The 26525-nt window shown below is 40.8% G+C and overlaps 2 protein-coding genes across 2 annotated transcripts; both read left to right on the plus strand.

The window, feature by feature from the left end:
* The first annotated feature begins 1392 nt into the window (after positions 1–1392).
* Positions 1393–2319, plus strand: LOC116408402 (vomeronasal type-2 receptor 26-like). Its single transcript, XM_031895187.1, has one exon. It carries the CDS (start codon positions 1393–1395, stop codon positions 2317–2319), a length of 927 nt encoding a protein of 308 aa, XP_031751047.1.
* Positions 2320–12909: 10590 nt separating this feature from the next.
* LOC108645427 (vomeronasal type-2 receptor 26-like) lies at positions 12910–26119 on the plus strand (the record flags this gene model as incomplete). Its single annotated transcript, XM_031895188.1, has 4 exons — positions 12910–12965; positions 18934–19225; positions 19849–20248; positions 25272–26119. Coding segments are annotated over exons 1-4 (1596 nt in total), but the record flags the coding sequence as incomplete, so codon positions are not given.
* Positions 26120–26525: the final 406 nt, after the last annotated feature.

The following is a 26525-nucleotide window of genomic DNA, read 5'->3' on the forward strand; positions in this document are numbered from 1 at the left end:
CCCAAAATTCAAATTAACATCCAAGAAATAATCTGGAAGAAGAATCAGGTAGGAATGAGAATTTCCATTTCTTTCTATTCCCACTCGCCCCTCACCATTCTAATATTTCTATTTAATGGAATAAAATGACAATTCTGAACATAAAGACATTATACAGGCAGTGAGGTTTGAATGCAGAATATTAAACATATTAGCACATACCTACAGTATATTAAGGGTAACACCTCTCTACTTATATTGAAGTAATTGCCCCCTAAATGCCCCAACCTCATCCAACTTCAGGGTCTCACATAAACTACACAGCCCTGACCCAGTCCTTATATACATACACATACACGCTTCTATTATATCAGCCAATGCTGCTCTTTGCAATGAGTTGTGAGGCCTCGGTTGCCCAGAAACTGATCCACGTTCCTATTTGGTACATTTGCTAAATTGCACCGGGGCAGTTACTTATTGCAGCCAATCACTTTTGGTTTGTAACTTGGTATTCTGACTAAAACATATTATTATGCCTAGATTTTATTTAAATTTTATAGTGACTTCTATCATTTTACCAGTTGCCTTATTCTAGTCTGGATATTACTATTATTTTTTTTAATTTAGTTGTACTATATTATATTAATATCCAGGGAAATTTTAATGATTTTTTTTCAAAAATCCACATGATTTTTGGGACTTTAATTTCCCTTTTATATTAAGTGAAAATCTTCCCTAAACCTAACGAGGCAGATTTACTAACACAGGTACTAAGTTGCACTAGCGCAGCGACCCTGCAATAATCATGCAAATTACAAAGTGAAACAAAAGATCTGATTGGTTGCTATAAGTAATAGCACTAGTGCATTTTCAATTCTTCTTTACAGACTGTGAAATCCCAGTGTTCTGCAAACTGCCCTCCTGGCTCCAGAAAAATACCAGGGGAATCAGCGGTGCCCTGCTGCTATGCCTGTGTGCCCTGCTCCCATGGGGAGATCTCTAATGGAACAGGTACTGAGTCCTAATAATAATAATAATAGCAGCAGCAGCAATGAGTAGGATGTTTCCTACCCTTTCCTTCTGTTACATATTCAGTTACACACTCTTCCACTGTAATTTTTTAACTTAATATCTAATTTTTTCATTTCATCCTCTCCCACTGCCCTTCCTCCCCTCCCACTGCCCTTCCTCCCCTCCCACTGCCCTTCCTCCCCAAATATCTTTTCCCTTGTTCCCACCCCCACCCTGTGCTCTGCTTGTACCACTTACTGTCACTTTCCATCTCTTTCCTGCTCTCACAGTTCCACTCATACTATAACAACAATAATGGTTGTAGGATGCATATTGGAGGTCTAGGCTGATATTAACATATATATGTGATAGAAATAATATTCTTTCACTTTTGTTACAGATATGGAAAATTGTCTCAAATGTGAAGACACTGAGTGGCCAAATCAGGAGAAGACCCTGTGTATTGAGAAACAAATAGAATTTCTTTCCTATGCTGGTGATCCCCTAACTCTAATTTCTATTATCTCATCTGTAATCCTTTTTATAATAGCAGCAGTTATACTGGGAATCTTTATTTCATTCCGAGACACCCCAGTAGTGAGAGCCAATAATCACACTCTGAGCTTTATTCTCCTTGTCTCCATCAAGCTGAGCTTCCTCTCTGTGTTTCTGTTCCTCGGTCGCCCTGTGGATATAACCTGCATGCTCTGGCAAACCTCCTTTGGGATCACCTTCTCCATAGCTGTGTCTTGTGTCCTGGCCAAGACTCTCATGGTTTCCATTGCATTCAAAGCCACCAAGCCAGGGAGTCCCTGGAGAAAATGGGTTGGGGTAAAACTGGCAAATGGGCTTGTTTTTATTTGCTCATTAATTCAGTTTCTGATTAGTGTTATCTGGTTGGTCATTGCACCCCCTTATGTGGAGCACAACACACATTCTGAACCTGGAAAAATCATCATTCAGTGCAATGAGGGCTCAGCCATTGGCTTCTATATTGTCCTCTCCTACATGGGACTGTTGGCATCTGTGAGCTTCATTGTAGCTTTCTTGGCTCGGAGCTTACCGGACAGTTTTAATGAGGCCAAGTACATCACTTTCAGCATGCTGCTCTTCTGCAGTGTTTGGATCACAATGATCCCGGCCTATCTGAGCACCAAAGGCAAATACATGGTGGCAGTGGAAATATTTGCCATCATCTCTTCATCCTGTGGCCTTCTCTTCTGTATATTCCTACCCAAATGTTACATTATTATATTCAAACCAGAGCGCCAGTGGTTGTACCAAGCTATGGAGCTATTTCCTTATGGGCGGCTCTATGGCCGGGGATAAATACAAGGCTAAGTTGCTCCCACTCTCTCCCTGCCCCTGGGTATTTAATGTGGGCTGTCGTACAGAGGGCAGATATGGTCCGACTGCAAGTGGTTGAGAATGATCCCTAAGGGATATGAATTTGCTCCCCTTAGTGCTCCTGCACTGGCAGTAGGGGCAGGTAATTAGTAATTTGCTGATATGGGAATTGATTTCATATAAATCAATGTTTTGTTACATTTGGCAAAAACCATCTTTTCTACTGAAATTGGAGGTGCCCTCTGGGCCTGATGTCATTAAAGCAAAAAATATATTATTCTCTCTTCCTACAACTTCAACAAGCAACTCCGCTTCTTTCCTGTATTCTGTCACAGATTGTCAGGCTGTGGGACTGACATTCCCCATTAAAAACACTGGCAATTTTAAAACTGGATCTCAACATTTAAATACTCATGAATTCAAGCTGTATGCTCAGTGTGTTTCAGCTATGACCAAGCAAAAACCTTTTAAAATAAAGTCTTATAGTGAACGCAATCTTGGCATTGTGTAGGGAAGATAATAAAAGCTGTATATGCAGTAAATATGTATGTAACTATGGGTATTATTAGTTATATGGTGCTACTTGTACACACAGCGCTGTACAGCAGAACAAACCAACATCAGATGGATCAGAGGATCTAACCATGTTTCCAACAAATCATATATCAGTTTACAATTCCTATAGTTATTTAAACCAATGGCATAAGTTGGCTGCACTCATGGGCAGATCTGACTTGTCCATGACTGGGTTATCTTTCAATCAATTTAATTCAAATCTAGTTACATTTTTATTTCTTTGGAACATTTAAATGAAAAGAAATATCCAACTCTATACAGATTTAGAACATGGCGCACAGAGACAATTATGGACGTTGCCTGTAGGGAGCACTCACAAGGGGACACTGGGTTTTATAAAAATGTATTTACTTGCTGGATTTACAAACAACACAAAAGAACTATCAATGGGCAGTGAGTATAAGGGCACATATAAATACAGCCACCCTGTCAGAGAGCATTAGCTTGAGAACACATTATATGGGGATACAGCTACGTAAACAGCAGAGAGGGAAATGATACATTGTGCATGGATTCCTACCAGAGAGCTCTTATCTGATCAGCTGAGAGTGATATTCTGCTTGGCAGCTATATGGGTAACTCCCTGCAGTACTGAGCTGAGTGGGTCAGACTCACCGTGCCGCGGTCACATCACCAAGCCTGAGTATGAATACAAATACATTCAGGATGGAGATATCATCATTGGAGGAGTGTTCACTGTGCACAGTAACATAAAATATGTTTATAATGGACCTGTTACATCCTTACCCCTCTGCACAGTGTGAGTGATTTTGTGTTTATTCCACTAACAAATGAAGAGGTTAAGGGAAAGATTTTTGGGGGCCTCCAATAAAGAATCATACAAAGCTGGCAAAATATCACACTGTAATGTTTTCATGTTTCTGCCATAGAAGATATGTTGTTTCTGCCCTCTCTCTTTTCTAGTACATACACTATTTCTAATTTTTATTGCACTCTGTGTGTCTGTAATATGCAATGAGTGGGAATGTAGTGAAATGCATTAGCGCTAAAGGGAAGAAGCAACAGTGGGGACACAGAAATACATTATAAATATGACACAAAAGCTATTTGTTGCCCTGAACATTATGTACTAAGAGCAAATCTAAGTGAAATAAATGTTGGATCTATTGGGGTTGCCATTTAATGTAAAAAGTGACAGTTTTTCTGCAAACTGTTCCCCAATATGGTACAAATTGTCAGCTGAAAACTAAACATTTCTAGATGGATAACAGGCAATATCTTCCCACAGGCCTTTTTTAGCTCGGTATAAGCAAATCCGCACCTTCCTCTTTGCTATTGATGAGATCAACAGGAACCCGGATCTGTTACCCAACATCACCCTGGGATACCGTGTATATGATTCCTGTGGGGATCCCCGTCTCGCTATAGGGAGTGCCCTGCAGATATTATCTGGCCCTGGGAATGTGGTGCCTAATTACTCCTGTAGGGGCAAAGGGGAAATTGGTGGATTTATTGGAGATCAGTCCTCACTCACATCCCTGCCTATAGCCCAGCTGCTGGGTGTATATGGATACTCACAGGTACGTTTATTAATGTGCTAATGTCACTCTGAACCTTCACAACCAAAGTTCTACATTTTTCTGTTTTAGGCTGTGAGGGGCTGTGTGAGATCTACTGATACAACTGAAAGAAACCATAATGCTTTGGCTGGGGAAGATAGTAATAATTTCTGTTACAAATCTTAGCAGTAAGTCAGAAACGTTGACTCTTAATTTAAAAACTCTGCCTGTGGTTCCAGTCATGTTGCAGTTGGTCAGAATCAGGAATATGTGGGGGGGACTGTGATACACAAAGTGACCAAAAATCTCACTTATTTGTGCAGTAAATAATTCTGAAATTCAGTCAGATATAAGCAATAATCTAACAACCCTCTGTTTATAAGCAGTGCTGGGATTTCCCATTTCTCATTGGCTAGAGAAATATTCCCTGATAGTTAACCCTTTTAACGCCAAGCACGTAGCTCCTACGTGCTGGCATAAAAAGACGTTAGGCGCCACGCACATAGGAGCTATGTAGGGGCTTAATCCAAGCGCAGAGAACGAGCACAGGATAAAGAACCCACTAGAGAACAAGCAGAGGGGGGTAACTGGTGACCCCTGGGGCGCGATCGACCAGGGGCCACACAGGAAATGCCAGCTCTCTCTCTTCTTGTCTGCGCTCCCCTTCTCTGCTTCCCCCTTTGCTCTCCGCTTCCTGTGCTGCCCACTGAGGATTCTTCTGCAGCAGCTGCTGCTGTCCCTGTGATTGCTGTCTCCCACCATCGATCTCCAGCTCCTAGAACTGGGGTAGGTGCCACATACACACACAAACACACATACATTTTTGGGGAATTTGGGGGGGTTTCACACCTTCGCAGCAATCACACTTACTTGCACACACACACACATGCACATAAAACACATTCTGCCATGCGTACACACACACTTACACACCTATGTAATTTTGTTGCATTGTTTTTATTCTTGCCTGAACAAAAATGTTGTATTGCCATTGTGGATAGCGTATTCGCTAACCGCACTACACAATACCTTTTGTGTATTATTTTGGTGTTTTTTTTACATTTTCTGTGATTTTGGTACATTTTTAGTCATTTTATTGCATTTTTAAGCCATTTTATTGCATTTTCAGTTATGCATAGTTGTTGTTCGCTTGACTTTGTATGTAAAAGTAATTTGCCCAAGCCAAAATACTCAAACTGTGATTCTGACTGCAGATATCAATAGGAAAAGAAAAACATTGATTTTAGTTTTTATTTTTTTGGATTTTAGCAATTTTATTGCATTTCACATTGTTCTTTGTACTTGCATAATGGGCATCAGACTGTTCAGTAGACCCCTGGCGTTCATATTTAGAGTGTTTTATGTTGGTATGTTATGAAATGTGGGGTAGATAATGGGGCAAAATGCAAGCTTTGTGACGATTTTCAGAAATATTATAAAAACCATTCTGTTTAGCATAGCTTTGTAGTTTGGTAGTTTGCAGTAGAAAGATGTATTTACCCATTTTTATTTTGTCAGAATGTATACTTTCAGAAAATGTATGGTTTTCTAGGGTCTCTCTACTAGTAGGGGGTCTTATGGCACATAATACACATACCAGGTGCAAAAACTGCACGAGCCGGAACGTAATTCGTGAAAATTCATATGCACTATTTTCATTTGGGTGCCGCTGTAGTCCGCATAGTTTGGTAAATCTATGCATATAGGGCATCAAACTGTTCAGTAGACCCCGGGCATTAATATTTAGAGTGTTTTATGTTGATATGTTACAAATTGTGGGGGTACATAATGAGGTAAAATACAAGCTTTGTGATGATTTTCAGAAATGTCACAAAAACCGTTCTGTTTAGCATAGCTTTGTAGTTTGGTAGTTTGCAGTAGAAAGATGTATTTACCCATTTTTGTTTTGTCAAAATGTGTACTTTCAGAAAATGTATGGTTGTGTAGGGTCTCCATACTGTTAGGGGGTCTTACGGCACATAATACACATACCGTGTGCAAAAATTGCACTAGCCAGAGCATCATATGTGAAAATTCATATGCACTATTTTTATTTGGGTGCCCCTGTACTCCGCATAGTTTGGTAAATCTATGCATATTGGGCATCAAACTGTTCATTAGGCCTCTGGTGTTCCTATTTTGGGTGATTTTCCTTTGTATGTAAGAATTTGTGTGAGATAAATGCGGCAAATTGCAACATTTTTAGGAGATTTTCTGAAATGTCATACAAACCACTAACTTTAGGAAAGCTTTGCAGATTGGTACTTTGGTGTAGAAAGGACTCTTTACCCATGTTGGATTTGTCAGAACGTGTACTTTCCAAAAATATATGGTTTTCAGGGGTCACCCTACATTTCTGCAGTTTCTATCCCACATACAACTGCCATGTGCTTTGATAAACCTATGTACAGTGGGCATCAAACTGTTCAGTAGACCTCTGGGGTTCATATTTAGGGTGTTTTATCTTGGTACATAATGACCTATAGAAAATAAGATGCTGCATATTGGAGGTTTGAGGTGATTTTTGGAAAAAATCGGCAAACTTAGGAAACATTTGCGGCTGTGTACTTTGGAGTAGAAAGACACGGGTACCCATTTTAGATTTCGGGAAATGTGTACTTTCCAAAAATATATGACTTTCTGGGGTGAGTGTACTTTTTACTAGCTTTATCCCACATATAATGATGTAAATGTGTTGATTTTGCAGAAGCTGAAATAACAGAAATGATTGATCATATGGGGGTATGTTCACATTGGGGCCCCTACATGCCACATACTTAGGTAAATCTATACATATTGGGCATCACACTGTTCAGTGGACCCCTGGCGTTCAAATTTAGGGTGTTTTATCTTGGTATACATTTACAAATAGATATGGCACAGCCTCTACCTGGCCTTTAACCAGGTCTACCCCCTGGATCTGTAATTAGTTGTTCCATGCAAAAGCCCAAAGATCTACGTATCAACACTGCTAAACCTCTGGAGTATGAGGAGTATACTGCATGATACATTATTGGCACCCAGTGTCTTTTTAGTGCCCTAATTCACTGTCCTGTTAATTAGTGTGTTTGCCTTTACACCTTCTGCCCCAATTTCTCCCCATGTATAATGTGCATTAGAGGGGTAATTAGAAGGTAACAGGCTCCTCAGCAACAAATTAGTTTTTAAATTGAACTGCTTTTTTTAAGCTTTAATAGAAGAAAATAAGAATTTCGTTCTGCTTTACAGCCATGCAACACATTTTCCCATGATGCTCCTGGTTGATAATATTATTGGTGAGTCTTTAATTGGTTAATTCAAAGCAGTGTAAACTTTATTCCTTACAGACCATGGGGAGGCGTATTTGTCACAATTTGTGAAAGGTTTTATTCTTGGTTCCAACAAACTTGAAATGGTACCAAACTCGAAGGATTGCTTATTTATTTAACAAACTTGATCAAATTAAACCTTGGGAAAAAAAACTCAAATACATCTATTCTTCTCATCTTTTTTAAATGGTTTATAAACTGTCAAAGAAAAAAAAAGTGCAAGCTTTTAGAAACTGAAGTTTCAGTTTCACTCAAGTTTTTTCTTTATAAATTATCGAGTTCAAATTCATACGTTTTAGGGTGAAAAAACTGTGGTAAAAATTCAAATTCAAAGGTTGTTAAATCGACCCTGCAGAGTCAGCGTGTCTTCCCTACTGGCGCATTGTGTGCCCATCACCCAGCGCTTTGTTATTTATATAAACTCCTCCACTCAACTACAAGTCTTAAAGGGGTGAGGGAATTCTGCCTACTCTTATTATTATATACTTTCCCCACAAATACATAAATGGAATAAAAATGTGCATTTGGCAATGTAATAATGTTCCCTACACAGTTTACTGCATTGTCAAAATTAATAGGGTATTGAACATTTTTAATATCTGGTTTATTTAAGTTTATTTGGGCCAAGAAAGAAGAGGTGAGCAGCAGTGTAAATGATAAATTACACAAAGGTCATAGGGCTAAGCCCCCCCAAACCTGCTTGGCACCTTGAAAGAAACAAAAAAAACCTCACTCCGTTTCTGCCCTGTCCTAGAAATCTTCTCTACTAATGAGCAAATCTGTCCCGTTTTGCTTCGCCATAAAATTCATGAAACGGCAAGTAAGTTTGCAAAACGCATTTGTCTCGCAATTTATTTGTCATCCGCCTCTTTTTTTGTTGCCACGCCTATTTTTGACGCGACCACGCCCAGTGTTGATGCAACTGCCCCCATTTTGATGCGCACCAAAACAAAATCCGCATAGCAAATTTTTCCTCTGCGAATTTTCAAGGAAGTTTCGCTAAACATTTTGCCAATGGCGAAATGCAGAATTTTACTGCAAATCCATGCCTGGCGAAAAAATTTGCTCATCACTAATCTTGTTCCTGCAAAAAAAAAAAAAAAAAGTCACCCTCCACCTATGAGAAAGATTTAGGAAGAGTAGGGGAAAGTAGGGCTGGAGAGGGAGAAGAGGAGAGCAAACACTGTCATATCACCAATATAAATAGATGTACAGGTATGGGACCCCTTATCTGGAAACCCATTATCCAGAAAAAGCCTGTCTCCCATAGACTCCATTTTAATCAAATAATTCAGAATTTGAAAACTGATTTCCTTTTTCTCTGTAGAAATAAAACAGTACCTTGTAATTGATCCCAACTAAGATATAATTACCCCTTATTGGGGCAGAACAGCCCTATTGGGTTTATTTAATGGTTAAATGATTCCCTTTTCTCTGTAATAATAAAACAGTACCTGTACTTGATCCCAACTAAGATATAATTACCCCTTATTGGGGCAGAACAGCCCTATTGGGTTTATTTCATGGTTAAATGATTCCCTTTTCTCTGTAATAATAAAACAGTACCTGTACTTGATCCCAACTAAGATATAATTACCCCTTATTGGGGCAGAACAGCCCTATTGGGTTTATTTAATGGTTAAATGATTCCCTTTTCTCTGTAATAATAAAACAGTACCTGTACTTGATCCCAACTAAGATATAATTACCCCTTATTGGGGGCAGAACAGCCCTATTGGGTTTATTTAATGGTTAAATGATTCCCTTTTCTCTGTAATAATAAAACAGTACCTGTACTTGATCCCAACTAAGATATAATTACCCCTTATTGGGGGCAGAACAGCCCTATTGGGTTTATTTAATGGTAAATGATTCCCTTTTCTCTGTAATAATAAAACAGACTAAGATAAGATATAATTAATCCTTATTGGTGACAAAACAATCCGTTTGGGTTTAATTACTGTATAAATAATTTTTTCAGTAGACTTAAGGTAGGAGTTCTAAATTATCCGGAAAACTATAGATCCCAAGTATTCTGGATAATGGGTCCCATACCTGTATGTTGATTGTATCCTTGTAAAAGGATCAGTAAACAGGCAGTAAATATTCCATGTTCTCTCTGTACTCTCCCATAAAACCTTCCCTTTGTTGCTATAGTTTATACAACAGCAGTGGCCACTCCATGTTGTAGCTCCCATCTTCCCTATCTACAGTCAGGTGATCCCAGTGGTGGCCAATGGTGACAAATATTAAGGCAGGGCGAGGCAAGAGGAATGACTAATATTGCAGTAAAGGGTAAGTAATACACATACTGTAGGTGGAAGAGATACAAACTGCCCCCTCACATTAGGTGACAGTAAATATCACAGCCAGCGCCTCTATTCACAGGAAACCCTAAGTTAGATAAGGATAATTAACGAATCATTTGTATGTTTTTAATGGGAGATATTTGTGTAGCAGATGTTCTTACCTTTAATGGAATCTATTGTTCACTTTGGTGTAAACCATCACGTATGATGCTGATAACAGGACGGAGCACTATTGTATTATTTTGAGCCTCCCGTACCACATGTTGTAGCCTCGGCTTGTGTGTGTTACAGAGAACGCTTCCGGCATTTTGGGTTAGAAAATTATCTCCACCAATAGAAAGGGTAACCATTTGGGTGTTTGTTAGAATTAATCCTTATGAAAAATTTATAATGAAACAGTAGAATTCTTAACAGATAAAAGTGAGTATAGGATTGAACAGAGGGGAAGACTTTATGTAGTTGGGCAGCTTGAATGTATTGCAATATATGGGCAAACTATCCCTGTTTTGTTTAAAGGGGGGGTATTGCTTGGTAGCTTAATGCACACAATGGGTTAATGCCCTATATATATTGGTAATGGGGGAATGCAGAGGGGCTCTTGTCTTTGTTTGTTTAAAATTATAAGTATTGATAATTCAGGATATGAATTCAAGCAGCCTAAATCTCATTTTTGTTGTGATTTAAAGTATCAAATTAATGGTCTTAGAAAGGGGTTCCAAAGCCTGAAACTGAAACGTCCCAGCTTATCAGAGAGCCCGTTATACAAGGAGGCAGCTACATAAACATAGGGGAGGTATATGATACAGTCTACATGGCTTTCACCCCAAGCCGCTAATATTATGTTTCTAGCTGTATGGGGAACCTATGGGATGAGTCTAAGAACAAGTAAATACATTTAAGATGGAGACATGATGATTAGAGGAGGAGCTACAAATGTCTGCCAATGTAAGTGATTGGTTCAGCTCTGTACAGTTCCTGGGAAAGTCGGGATACCCAACGATAAGCGTTGGCGGAAAATTCTACAAACTGATTCTGATGATTTTATTGTAGCCCACTTTAGAAGATACTGCTGTGCTGCTACCTGCTGAGATCTGACTGTTTCTTGGCGCTAACATGATCCTGAGCCCCCCGCTTACTATGGGGAACAGATGTTGCTGTACTATTTGGCGTGCCTCCACCCAGGATAGGGATAGCTTGAACTGTAACTCCCCTTGTACTTATATTTTGGGGACTCCCAGCACTCCTGGCACTCTGCCCCCTCCCTGGGGTAGTTGCTTACCAGGCAGAGTGGATCCTCCAGATGATGATCCTCCCGCCAGATGATTCTCCTTATATCGGTTCCCTCCAGTACGCGCGCCAGGAGACCCTCTCTATAGGGCTCTCCCCGGTACTCCCGCCAAGCGGACACCCCCTTGAGACTTCACCCCGGTACTCTCACTCGGCTACCCCTTGGATTAGGCAAATCTCCTATTACTTCCACTTAGTTCCCTGACTCCAGCAATGAGTGCTGGGAGATCTTAATCTCATCTAATCTCCTGTAGGGGCCAAGCTGCCCAGCTAAAGCCTATCTACCACTCCTAGAGCGGCCTATAACAGTTAGCTCTCTAACTATGCACTGGCCTGTCACTAGCCTCTAGCCAGAGGGGTCCCAGGCAGGAAGACCTGACAGCACATGGCTGCACAGCCTTATATACTGTGTGCACCACCCTGTGGCCATAACCTTGAACTGCAGGGAAGCTAACTCTCTGTTAACTATTTTAGTGCCAAACCACCCAAGGTGTTCCTCTATTAAAATACTACCCTCTCTTGGGGTCTATCCTGGGGGTAACCATCCTAGGGGACCCAATTTTTGGGGATCCCTTCATTATTCCTGCCAAAACTGTAAGAGCGATACTTCTGTAAATTCAATAAATGTGCTGATGTGGTTTTACCCAATGGGAGCCCCTTCTTTTATGCTTATTTGTACATTTCTGCCTGTTTGGGACCAGCAGATAAGGAGGCAGCACCCCAATATTTATTGGAGCCATCAAATTACTTGGAGCATTTGGACTTTTGGACTTTGTTTCTATGTACTTTGGTTCTGCTTATAATACCAGTAAGTGCCCCTATTGAGTTTACATAAAGTGAGTGATTTGCCTTTCATTCCCCTTCAGTTTCAAGTTTTTCATTCACCAAAAAAACAAAGTGTCGAAGAGAAGAGAACTTTTAATAGAGTATAAAAATGTTATTTTTAAATGAACAGTAAAGGCAAAAAACAAAATTTGATTTGGGCCTCAGAGATACAGATGCCCAGCCCAGCGAGCAGGCTCAGGTCAGCCACCAGCGATCCTTCATTAGGCTGATTGCAAGCTCCTTGGCAAGAACCAGATGTGTGTAATGGTAAGGAATGGGACTGATCATGAGAATGGTTATACGTCTGAATCTGAGGAGGGTTTTTTTTATATATAATCGGTATATTTTAAAAATTAAGAAATTAAAAAATCCCCCACTGATGTGTCTGTATTCAGACATTTTAAAGAAGCCAACCGATCAAACACAATATGTTCTGCCCTCACCACGTGTTCCCCTGGGGCAGTGAGTAGCCGGACATACAGCTAAACCTTCCCACACTCCCATAAAGAGACCCAGGGGGAAATCTGTTCAACTTTACTGGGAGATTGTGGAAATAGAGGTGAAACTGTAACAAATAGAACAAAATTCAATGAGTGAGTTGCAATAAAAGACAACTACGTTGATAAAACTACAGCAACATGGGTACAAATGCTGGCAGTAATTATATACAGGGTCTCTGAGGTGCTGGCAGCTCTAGAGGTGATTTAGTACAGGTTTTCTGCCCATATACTTACCAGCGATGGTACCATGGGGGAGAAGGTGGATATGGGGTGCTTCTTCCACAGCATGGGCTACAAAATGGGGTCTGAACTCCCACAATGCACTGTAATAAGTCACATGTCAGGAGTATGGGAGTTCCATAGGGTCAGAGCCTCCACAGAAAATGAATACCTGCATTTACAGCAAACAGCCAGCAGAGGGAGTTCACTGCTAATGAGCAACAATAAACAACAAGATGATGGGAGCTTATGCTGGAGACATAGTTACATAGTTACATAGTTACATAGGGTTGAAAAAAGACCTGTGTCCATCAAGTTCAACCCATCCAAGTAAACCCAGCACACCTAACCCACACCTACCAATCTATACACTCACATACATAAACTATAAATACACCACTAGTACTAACTGTAGATATTAGTATCACAATAGCCTTGGATATTCTGATTGTTCAAGAACTCATCCAGGCCCCTCTTATAGGCATTAACAGAGTCTGCCATTACCACATCACTAGGAAGGGCATTCCATAACCTCACTGCCCTCACCGTGAAAAACCACCTACGCTGCTTCAAATGGAAGCTCCTTTCCTCTAATCTAAAGGGGTGACCTCTGGTGCGTTGATTGTTTTTATGGGAAAAAAGAACATCCACCAACTGCCTATAATCCCCCCTAATGTACTTGTACAGAGTAATCATGTCCCCTCGCAAGCGCCTCTTTTCCAGAGAAAACAGCCCCAACCTCGACAATCTCACCTCATAGTTTAAATCTTCCATCCCCTTAACCAGTTTAGTTGCACGTCTCTGCACTTTCTCCAGCTCATTAATATCCTTCTTAAGGACTGGAGCCCAAAACTGCACTGCATACTCAAGGTGAGGCCTCACCAGGGACCTATAAAGGGGCAAAATTATGTTCTCATCCCTTGAGTCAATGCCCTTTTTTATACAAGACAGCACTTTATTTGCTTTAGTAGCCACAGAATGACACTGCCTGGAATTAGACAACTTGTTATCAACAAAAACCCCTAGATCCTTCTCCATTAAGGATGCCCCCAACACACTCCCATTCAGTAGATAGTTTGCGTTTATATTATTTCTACCAAAGTGCATAACTTTGCACTTATCAACATTGAACCTCATTTTCCAGTTTGCTGCCCAGTTATCTAATTTTGTCAAATCGCTCTGCAAAGCGGCACATCCTGCATGGAACTTATAGTTTTGCCCAATTTAGTGTCATCAGCAAAAATAGAAACAATACTGTCTATGCCCACCTCCAGGTCATTAATAAACAAGTTAAACAGCAAAGGCCCAAGGACTGACCCCTGCGGTACCCACTAACCACACTGGTCCAATTAGAAAATGTTCCATTTACCCCACTCTTTGTACTCTATCCTTCAGCCAGTTCTCTATCCAATTACAAATATTATGTTCTAGGCCAATATTCCTTAATTTGATCATTAACCTTCTGTGAGGTACTGTATCAAACGCTTTAGCAAAGCCCAAGTAGATGACATCAACTGCCATTCCAGCATCAAGGTTCCTACTCACCTCCTCATAAAAGGCAACTAAATTAGTCTGGCAAGATCTGTTACGCATAAAACCATGCTGGCACAAACTAATAGTATTGTGAACTGCAATGTATTCAAGTACCCTATCCCTTATTACCCCTTCCAGAAGTTTTCCTACTACTGATGTCAGACTAACAGGCCTATAGTTTTCAGGCTGAGAACGGGATCCCTGTTTAAATAACGGCACCACATTAGCAATCCGCCAGTCTCTTGGCACCATGCCAGACCTCAATGAATCCTGAAAAATTAAGTGAAGAGGTTTGGCAATCACAGCGCTCAGCTCATTTAATACCCTGGGATGAATCCCATCCGGCCCTGGACCTTTGTTTACCTTTACATGTTCAAGTCTCTTTTGAATTTCCTCCCGAGTGACCCATGCGTCAGTAGCTAAATTACTAGAACATGACACAATAGATGGTACTAGAAGTCATTTATCTGCTACAAAGGGAGATGAGGTGCAGACCCTTAATTTTCATGCCAACATGGTGTGGGGTTTGTTTGCGAATTCAAAATATTTTTGCTTCATTCTCATCAGCACATTTACAGCTTTGGCTGCTAAAAACTGTGTTAGGTCTGCTCTAAGCAGGTTAATATGGGCCCAAAGTTCTGGCTTAGGGATCTGTTTATGCTGAATAGTTCGGTCACGCTCCTTCTTTGCTAAGGAGGCTATATGTATAAGTAAGCCTTTGATCACTGCTTAGTTGGCATCCCAGCGTATGGCTAGTCATGTGTTTGCAGGGTTATTATCCTGGATGTGACCCTTTAGGGCTTTCTGAATTATTTCTCAAGTGGACTGGTCGGTGAAAAGGAACTTATTCATCCTCTATTGGCCTCTCTCCCTTAATAAGTCCCATCCCTCAAAGATCACCCCCACCATCTCATAGTCTGACCATGTGATATCATGTAGTCTGGCACATTAGCTACCTGGGTGGAGTTAGTGAATACAAAACCGGTGTGGGAATAAGTGTTTTGTACCATCGCACAATAAGTGAGGTCTCTCTCCAGTGAGTGATTTTCCCTCCATATGTCAACCAAAGCTAAGGATTTAAGGTGTTTATCCAAGTGCAGGGTATAACTGGAAACCTCTGGGGGGTGTTTTGCTCCCAGGATGTCTCTGGTTCTGTCAATATTGTTGTGTAGAATAGTGTTGAAATCGCTCCCAACCACCAGTCTTCCCTCTAGAACCTCAGCCAGCTTGCTGAACAAAGAGTTAAAGAAGGCAGTTTTCCTGGTATTAGGCGAATATATAGAGGCAATAGTGACCAGTTGGTTTTGTACCATGCCTGTTATTATAACATAGTGACCCTCCCAATATACTAATTTGCTCTGAAGCTGGAATTTAACATGTTTATGTATCAGGACGACCCCTCCTTTGGATTTCATGTCCCCATTAGAAGAATGCCAGGTAGGGTATATTTTCCTCATATACTTGGTGAAGATGAAACATCAGCTTTGTTTTTGGTATGTATTTTGGCCATTTTGCATTTTCTTGGGCAGTTAAGCCCTCTGGTTTCTTTTTCCAATTATTACCCTTCTTATTTCAACTGCCGAGTTCTAGGAAGAAGCTAATTACTTCCCATAGTACATATTGGTAGCAATGAGAGAATCTGTTCCATTTTTCTTTCGCGAAAAATTAGCAAAATGTTAAAAATTTCTATACAGCCATTGGAGTCTATTGTCAAAATAAAGCACACGTGTGTCAAAAGGATAAAAATTAGAGCATGAACTGACACTATTCTCTTCTCAAGATACTTGTGCCCAATCATGTTCCTTAGTGACCAGGGCCAAGCTTGATAGCAGTCATGTAGCCTGTTAGCCTGACACAGTTATGATTGCACAGGAAATCCAGAATGGCCTTCAGCCATGATCTGGCAGTAATTTCAGGGCCCCCCCAGCAGCTTGTACCCACGGACCTAATAAAGTTGCTTTGAGTAAATAGGAAACTAATGGCGTCCCTACTATGAAAAACCTGCACCAACTTGAGCCCAGTTGGCCAAAATGACTGCTAATTTGCATCCTATTTGCGCATCCCTTGTGAGTTGCATCAGACTCCTCTTAGCGAGGAACCTGCAATGTAACAATGTGGTGTAACTATGTGTTGGTGGTAACAAAAACAGCTATTTGCATCCAAATAATGCTCATTGCACATACTCTGGTAAATAATCAGATGGACTAGAGGATCTAATCATGTTTTCTGGTTTATGGAGCTGTTTCCAACAAATGCTCTATTCATTCTACAGTATCTATAGTTCCTCAAACCAATGGCATAAGCCGGCTACACTCATGGGCAGGTCACCTGATCAGGCTGACAAATGAATTGAATTTACCCTAAGCTATCAGTTGCGGGTAAGATATCAGCAGACACCTTACAAGCAGTTTAATTAAAATCCAGTTACATTTTTATTTCTTTGGAGCATTGAAGTGAAAAGAAACACGTTTATCCAACTCTATATTAGATTTAGACCTAATAGATAATAGATTTAGAACATTGCACACAGAGACAGTTATGGACGTTGCCTGTAGGGAGCACTCACAAGGGGACACTGGGTTTTATAAAAATGTGTTTATTTGCAGGATTTATAAACAGCACAGAAGAATCAGCTACGTAAACAATGGAGAGGGAAATGATACATTGTGCATGGATTCCTACCAGAGAGCTCTTATCTGATCAGCTGAAGGTGATACTCTGCTTGGCAGCTGTATGGGTAACTCCCTGCAGTACTGAGCTGAGTGGGTCAGACTCACCGTGCCGCAGTCACATCACCAAGCCTGAGTATGAATACATATACATTCAGGATGGAGATATCATCATTGGAGGAGTGTTCACTGTGCACAATAACATGAAATATGTTTCTAATGGGCCTGTTAGACACTTACCCATTTGCACAGAGTGAGTGATTTTGTGTTTATTCCAGAAACAAATTAAGGGGTTAAGGAAAAGATTTTTGGGGGCCTCCAATAAAGGATGCTACATAGCAGGCAAAATATCACACTATAATGTGTTTATGTTTCTGCCACACAAGATGTTTCACTTTTCTAGAACATACACTATTTTTAATTTTTATTGTACTCTGTCTGTCTGTCTGTTATATACAATATGGTGGTGGGGGGAAAGGAAGCCCTGGAGCTATAAACGCAGGGGCTACAGGACAAGGGATCCGAATGACCAGCAGCCAGATTACACTGGTTTATGTTTAAAGATTGGCAGAATCAGATGCAGCTGTGATTGGGTGAGAAGCAATAAGTTAAGGAGGGGGAAAGCTGGGCTGGGGGAGAAGGATAAGGATGTGATGTCACAAGAGAAGCAGTTCACTTCCTATCTTCTGAACAGGTAGAAACATACCATCCACCCTCCCCTCTTTTTTGCATACTTTAAAAAATGGCAGGATATTCTCTTCTTTATGCTCTAATATTATCTATTAATAACAGAATGTGAATGTTTTCCTGTATGCACTGTTATATTGTGGTTTTGGTAACGTTATACATTATAAATGTGAGAGTCTGCATGGTATTATTTATGTTAAATGAAAGTCAAATCCTTGATCCAGGGAATTTTCCAATCACCATGGGGGTCAGGAAAGATTTTTTTCTCTCTTGAGGCATAATTGGCACAGGCTTCAGGCTGGGTTTTTCACCTTCCTCTGGATCAAAACAGTGGCTATATGGTAATGTTTTTTAAGTTGTATCTGTCACAGCAGCAGTAGGACCTTGCCAGAGTACTGCACAGGAAATTTTAGAAGAGGGAGAAAGGAGCTTCTCTGCTTTGACTGCACGGTGGGTTGATTGATACAGACGCTACTACTGCTTGTGCTAGGTGACAGCCTGCTTGGATTTCCTATCATTGAGGCACCGCAGATTCAGGATCGGCAGCAGGGCTGCTGAACTTCTCTCATGGTGGGAGATGCAGCTCCTGCTGGTAGCAGAGTTTGGGGCCATCCTCTCTGTAGGTAGAGGCAGCCTAATACTCAGTGGTGGATATAATGACATAGTGCTGGTCTCAAGTCTTCAGTAAGGAACAGCAGAGCATAGTAGCAATCTCTTATGGAATTCTGGCTTTGAATATTGCCTTGGGGTGAGGCTGGCAAGGTCCTATTTATTTGATAAAATGTCAATAAATGCTGTGGCCTCTTTTTACCCATTTCTGGCTTCTGGTGTTTCATTATGTAACAATGGGGATCAGAGGGAAGGTTGAAAGTGAAGGGCAATTGAGGAGCCCCCTTGTCATGTAGTAAAATACATTAGAGCTAAAAGGAAGAAACAACAGGGGTAACTCAGAAATACATTATAAATATGACACAAAAGCTATTTGTTGCCCTGACCATTATGTACTAAGAGCAAATCTAAGTGAAATAAATGTTGGATCTATTGGGGTTGCCATTTAATGTAAAAAGTGACAGTTTTTCTGCAAACTGTTCACCAATATGGTACAAATTGTCAGCTGAAAACTAAACATTTCTAGATGGATAACAGACAATATCTTCCCACAGGCCTTTTTTAGCTCGGTATCAGCAAATCCGCACCTTCCTCTTTGCTATTGATGAGATCAACAGGAACCCGGATCTGTTACCCAACATCACCCTGGGATACCGTGTATATGATTCCTGTGGGGATCCCCGTCTCGCTATAGGGAGTGCCCTGCAGATATTATCTGGCCCTGGGAATGTGGTGCCTAATTACTCCTGTAGGGGCAAAGGGGAAATTGCTGGATTTATTGGAGATCAGTCCTCACTCACATCCCTGCCTATAGCCCAGCTGCTGGGTGTATATGGATACTCACAGGTACGTTTATTAATGTGCTAATGTCACTCTGAACCTTCACAACCAAAGTTCTACATTTTTCTGTTTTAGGCTGTGAGGGGCTGTGTGAGATCTACTGATACAACTGAAAGAAACCATAATGCTTTGGCTGGGGAAGATAGCAATCATTTCTGTTACAAATCTTAGCAGTAAGTCAGAAACGTTGACTCTTATTTTAAAAACTCTGCCTGTGGTTCCAGTCATGTTGCAGTTGGTCAGGATCAGGAATATGTGGGGGGGGGACTGTGATACACAAAGTGACCAAAAATCTCACTTATTTGTGCAGTAAATAATTCTGAAATTCAGTCAGATATAAGCAATAATCTAACAACCCTCTGTTTATAAGCAGCGCTGGAATTTCCCATTTCTCATTGGCTAGAGAAATATTCCCTGATAGTTAAAGGGTTGTGTTCAGATACATTATTATGAGACTGGTGTCAGTGTCTCTGGGATAAAACTAAAGAGGAAAGAGAATAAAGTGTTGCCCCTCACTGTGTTCTCTAAATCCCCTTGTGCAGTCGGGTTTATGAGAGGCTGAAGGTTAATGTTGTGCAGATTTTATAAAGGTTTTTCTTGATATAAATATGTTATTGCTTTGCTTTCAGATCAGCTATGGCGCCACAGACCCTACACTGAGTGACAGAGAGATGTTCCCATACTATTTTAGTGCAGGGCTGAGTGATGATATTCAGCACATTGCTGTGGCAGAGCTGGTGGAACAGTTGGGTTGGACCTGGGTGATCATTGTGGCCACCGATAATGAAAGCGGAGAGAAGCAGAGTCAGAACCTTCAAAATGAGATCAGCAAACATGGCGCCTGTGTTGACATCATTATCTTTATTACAGAAGATGATGACACAAATAAGAGACATTTTGAAAGAATCCGAATATCAACTGCTGAGGTTATTGTCCTGTGTGGGACACCGTCTGATTCAGTTCTACTATCACTATGCACTCGGGAGTCACTGATTCATGAAAAGACTTTGGTCATTACATTGTCATGGGGTGACTATGGATATAGTTGTAACTTTTTATATAATGCCAGTTTAATGTATTTCTATCCATATAACCTAATTGAAGAGTTAGATACCCAGTTCCATGATTATGTCTTATCAGTTACTGAAGACAGTAAGTTGCTTAAAGAGCTTCTGTCACAATATCCCTCATGCTTGGAACAAGAGAATATTAATAACACTTATTTTAGGAACTGCACTGAGAAGAAAACTATAAAAGAAGTGGGACTTTATTTCAGGCACAATGCGGAAGTGTACAGATCAGTATATACAATGGTACATGCCCTGCACACTAAGCTCTCTGTATCTGTAACACACAGGGATAAATACGTCCCAATAAACACACATGGGAAGCAGGTAAGATGTTAAAACATAATGGTACAAATATCTTTATCTTCTTTAAAGGTAAACTAAGCATTTATGAAATATACTGCTACTATTTATTTGTTTGTGTAACCCTTTCTTGGCACATTCACTTATATTGGGCTGGATTTCCAGGAGATGTGTGTTCTCAGAGTAATATTGATACTGGGAACTGGGAACACCTAGTGGACACTGAGGAACACACCTCCACTAGGAAATAATTACCCACGGGTTGCAGCAATATCAAACTTTATATAACTTTTGAAATAGACAGTAGAGCAGCTTTAGGGATGACTGATAATCCTGCCCTGAGGAAACTTGTGAGGGATATCCACTCCTGGCACAGTCTCTGTACTTGCCCAGCCCCAACTTGGATCCAGATAGACCCCAACCCTTAAATCAGTTCAGTCCCTTCCCCCAGATAGCGCTACCTGCCCCAGAGCACCTTTCCCATTGAAAAGGGTGGCTGCTCCCACGTAGCAGGCAAACAAGCAATACCTGTTCACTCCAGGGGACACACAGAGAGATTCCACAGAGGACTTTGTACTCCCTGGCAGCCCAGCAGACTGTTATGCTTTCGAGTCTGAACACAACACTTTGTACTGGCTGCTCACTCTGGCTCTCTCTCTCTGTACTAGCAACAACAGCAGGGGCTCCCTTTATAAACTGCTGGGCCCGCCCCTAGATATTTGGCTCCAAAGATTAGGCACACCTCTTCCAGATGTGCGCTGGGGCATCCAGCCAATCGGGTTCCTCCCCAGGCTGTAGCTAGGCTGGATGAGATCCCAGACTGAGAAAGGGGACAGGGTTCTCTGATCCCCTACATTTGTGTGCCGCCATTCTGCTCTATAGAGAATATGAGGTTGGAAAAATGACCCTCATATATGATAAAAGGCACAAAGTCTGCCCAGGGTCAGTAACTCATAGCAACCAATACAATGTTTGCTTTTAAACTAGTGACCATTAAGTACAGCAAACAAACTCAGAAGGCATAATTACAGTAACTCCCATGAAGAACAAAAACATGAAAGCATGGCTGCAGGGAGCAAGTGGCTGCAGGGATCAGACATATATACACTGACACAAGCCGTACGTGCCGGAGTGACCCTGAGGCGCCGGCAGGTGTAGAAGCCTGTGTGCTTACCGGTGCTGCTGCCATAGAGGAATATAGTCTGCTCCTTCCACAGCATGGGCTACAAAATGGAGTCTGCACTCACACAATGCATTGTAATTGGTCACATGTTAGAAGTATGTTGGTTCCAAAGGGTCAAAGATTATGCAACTTATGCTGCAGACATGACCCCTTGATTGGTTGGCTTTGTACATTAGGATTTCAGGATCATTGAGTGTTACAGTGTTAACTTTGTTCTCCACTTCCCAAACTTTATCCTGAATCCAGTTGCAGAATACCCGAACCCGGGGAGAGAATTCCATGTCAAGGTAGGAAAAAGGGAAATTGTGCAGTACTTACCCACGTCAGATAGGGTTTTTATGTGTTTTTATTAAAAACTTCACAAGAAAGAATTAACATAACTCAGACCGACATGCCGGCCAATAATTACAACTTACAACTAAAAGTCACCCCCCCAGTCCACTGGCCAAATGTCCCGATGAAGAACATGACATATGGACAAAAGCAGTCTCAGTCCTGGGAAGAGTCTATGCCTTTGCCGTGGATTTCTGGAAGAGGACGATGGAAAATCAAAACTATTTACATCCTGTTGCTCCCGGGGGTTTAAAGGAGCAAAATCCAAATTAATGAGCTTGGCAGGTCCAGAAAGCTCCAAGTCCCATGTAAGAACCCAGTCTAATAACAATGTTACAACGCCTAGAAAACCTGGGAGAAACATATTGAGAGTCAATGGGGAGGGAGGTCTGATCTTAATCCAATCACAGCTTGAGGAGCAATGAGTGGGGGCAAGGCCTCAGGTTTATTTGTGTGCCGATAGTGTGTATTTATTTACTTGTATCTAGTCACATACTGTAAGGTTGTGTGTATTTAGCTTAAACTTAACTTTCAACATAACATAAACATAACATTCTTGAGAGTGATCCCCAGGTTCTCTGACTCATGGGTGTATGTGCCATTTAGACCTGTTTGGTTCCCAAATGGGGCCGTTATTCACAATTGTGAATTATAAATAAAGTTTACATATATTATCAATATATATATTATCAACCACGAGCATCATGGGGAAAAGTTTTGTATGGCTGTAATCTATAACAAGATTCTCTATTCACAATTATTTATACAGATGAAGTCACCAACTAAGTCACTATATAAATGGTATTCAGCCAGTCCCTAGCTCCCAATTCACTCCCTTTACAGCTCTCTAACCCTCCCCCCAGGGGGTATTTACCATCTACTGACACGTGGGGAAGTCACTATTACTTTACTAATCACACTGTGTCCCCCAAAGCCTCACTAGTGATTTACTGTAGATCAGGGAACATCTACAAAGTGACCGCTGCAGAAATCCCAAACAGCGCCAGTAGAATTAGTGCCGATACGCCACCGTCTGTGCAGCTTCCGTGTGTCTAGGTGAGATTTTCTTTGAAAAATGGCCTCATTATCTCTATATGTAAGGTACCAGCAAGGGGCCTGACACAGTGCTGGGAATCAGCATTCTCATTGGTCACTTCTTTTACATTTACAGTATAATGACATTTTTGATAAGTAGAATTCTCATTGGTAAATTTTCTTGGATCTATAATTATGTTTTTCTGCAACAAAGTGTTATGGTTGGTTTTCATCCCCTTTAATTTCTATTCATTATGCAGTTACCCCACTACATAGGAAATCTGCACTTCAGGGATCCCTGGGGCAGAGAAACTCATTATAAGGAGTTCAGAGACATTCTCAGGGAATATTGGATTCTGAACTGGTGTTTTTTCCCTGGTTCGGGTGTTTGTGAAAACTATGTTGGAAAAATTGTGCTGTCAGAATCCCAACCCAAAATTGAAATTAACATCCAAGAAATAATCTGGAAGAAGAATCAGGTAGGAATGAAAGAGAATTTCCATTTCTTTCTATTCCCACTCGCCCCTCACCATTCTAATATTTCTATTTAATGAAGGCAGGCCTCAGGGCAGGAATTGAGTGTTATAGAAGTAAATCCCGGTGGGCATTTGGCCATGGAATCAGTCCCTATCCTAAGTTTTACACCAACATCTGACGGGGGTCAAAATGGATAAAACTAAGTTGATTTAGAGACCCCAAGATGTACAAATGTACGGGCAGCTTAAACAGTTAGACAATAAGTCCATGCGTTCCATCTTAGAGGCAGCACATTATTCAATTCAATTACAGGCCCAGCAGGAACACATAAGGAAACACCCAGTGCCTGACACAATCATTTCTCTTTCATTTAAATTTGGATAAAAGAATCCAGCTTTGAAAAACCAAATTAGTGTTTGTCCTGCTAATTAAATGAGCTTCTTCATTATGAAACATTGGTGGATAATTATTTCCTACCCCTGTGATGCATATAGTTGGCTGCCTCTAGTCACATGAACCCCAAGCAATGTAAGGCGTAAGGGGAGAAAGAGAGAACTTTATTCCCCAAAGTGGATTTTAATTTATTAGTGTTTTGTAATTGTTGAACAATGTTTGCTTTCCGTGCAGTGACATTAATGGAGGTAATGAGAGTTGTTGGGATATGAAAGAAATGTTGCAGCACCCACATCATTTGTGAGACTTTAGTTTCCATTTAATATTAAAATAAGTCTTTATTTAACACAGGTATTAAGTTGCACTAGCGCAGCGACCCTGCAATAATCATGCACATTACAAAGTGAAATAAAAGATCTGATTGGTTGCTATAAGTAATAGCACTAGTGCATTTTCAATTCTTCTTTACAGACTGTGAAATCCCAGTGTTCTGCAAACTGCCCTCCTGGCTCCAGAAAAATACCAGGGAAATCAGCGGTGCCCTGCTGCTATGCCTGTGTGCCCTGCTCCCATGGGGAGATCTCTAATAGAACAGGTACTGAGTCAGAATAATAATAATAATAATGATGACGAATAGGATGTTTAGATTTTTCCACCTGTTCCATATTCAGTTACACACTCACTTTCATAGGTTTGTAGTTACAGACTGCGTGGGGGGGTAATTAGAACTAGAGAGAGAGGAATTACAAATAAAGGGGCTCTAGACTTTTAGAGATCTCTGATTCAATTTGATATTTAAAAAAACGAAAATGACTGCAAAATGAAGGCAAACCAGTAATAAAAAATAAATGTTACTAAAGACAGTAAAGTAGAAATTACATTTTAATTCCATAAACAATAACTGAGTCTGGCAAACTGGTTGGTGAAAGCAATGGGAAGGTTGGGGGCTTTGAAGCACTTTTCATTTGTTCAAGATGATTAAATGTATTAATTGTTCCATTTTTAAATAATAGCCCTGTACATGGATGTTTCTATTAAGAAATGCTTAGAAGGGGATTTTAGAGATAGATTCGAAAAATATGTGTAACTTTAACATTTTAAACTGACATGTGGCTCTCTGTGAGGGGCACCGGCCTGTGGGGCATGGGATTTACTGAGTTGTTGGTTTCTTTTGTGTCATTTCAATCTTAAGTAACTGATATATATATATATATATATATATATATATAATGTAAATAATATTCTTTCACTTGTGTTACAGATATGGAAAACTGTTTCAAATGTGAAGACACTGAGTGGCCAAATCAGGAGAAGACCCTGTGTATTGAGAGACAAATAGAATTTCTTTCCTATGCTGGTGATCCCCTAACTCTAATCTTTATTATCTCATCTGTAATCCTTTTTATAATAGCAGCAGTTATACTGGGAATCTTTATTTCATTCCGAGACACCCCAGTAGTGAGAGCCAATAATCACACTCTGAGCTTTATTCTCCTTGTCTCCATCAAGCTGAGCTTCCTCTCTGTGTTTCTGTTCCTCGGTCGCCCTGTGGATATAACCTGCATGCTCCGGCAAACCTCCTTTGGGATCACCTTCTCCATAGCTGTGTCTTGTGTCCTGGCCAAGACTCTCATGGTTTCCATTGCATTCAAAGCCACCAAGCCTGGGAGTCCCTGGAGAAAATGGGTTGGGGTAAAACTGGCAAATGGGATTGTTTTTATTTTTTCATTAATTCAGTCCCTAATTAGTGTTATCTGGTTGGTCATTGCACCCCCTTTTGTAGAGCAAAACACACATTCTGAACCTGGAAAAATCATCATTCAGTGCAATGAGGGCTCAGTAGTTGCCTTCTATATTGTCCTCTCCTACATGGGACTGTTGGCATCTGTGAGCTTCATTGTAGCTTTCTTGGCTCGGAGCTTACCGGACAGTTTTAATGAGGCCAAGTACATCACTTTCAGCATGCTGCTCTTCTGCAGTGTTTGGATCACAATGATCCCGGCCTATCTGAGCACCAAAGGCAAATACATGGTGGCAGTGGAAATATTTGCCATCATCTCTTCATCCTGTGGCCTTCTCTTCTGTATATTCCTACCCAAATGTTACATTATTTTATTCAAACCAGAGATGAACACAAAACAATATTTGTTGGGAAAATGTAATACATAAAAGCTCATTTATCATACAGGGTACAAATACTGTCCCCCTGTCCCACCCACCCACCCTCTGGGTTAGGGAGCGCCAGTGGTTGTACCAAGCTATGGAGCTATTTCCTTATGGGCGGCTCTATGGCCGGGGGTAAATACAAGGCTAAGCTGCTCCCACTCTCTCCCTGCCCCTGGGTATTTAATGTGGGCTGTCGTACAGAGGGCAGATATGGTCCGACTGCAAGTGCTTGAGAATGAGCCCTAAGGGATATGAATTTGCTCCCCTTAGTGCTCCTGCACTGGCAGTAGGGGCAGGTAATTAGTAATGTGCTGATATGGGAATTGTTTTCATATAAATCAATGTTTTG

Source organism: Xenopus tropicalis, chromosome 1 (genome assembly GCF_000004195.4).
Source record: "Xenopus tropicalis strain Nigerian chromosome 1, UCB_Xtro_10.0, whole genome shotgun sequence".
In the NCBI taxonomy this organism is placed as follows: domain Eukaryota; kingdom Metazoa; phylum Chordata; class Amphibia; order Anura; family Pipidae; genus Xenopus; species Xenopus tropicalis.

What these genes read in the sequence shown, in the direction of transcription:
- LOC116408402 (XM_031895187.1), top strand. Translation starts at nt 1,393, where the DNA reads ATGGAAAATTGTCTCAAATGTGAAGACACTGAGTGGCCAAATCAGGAG.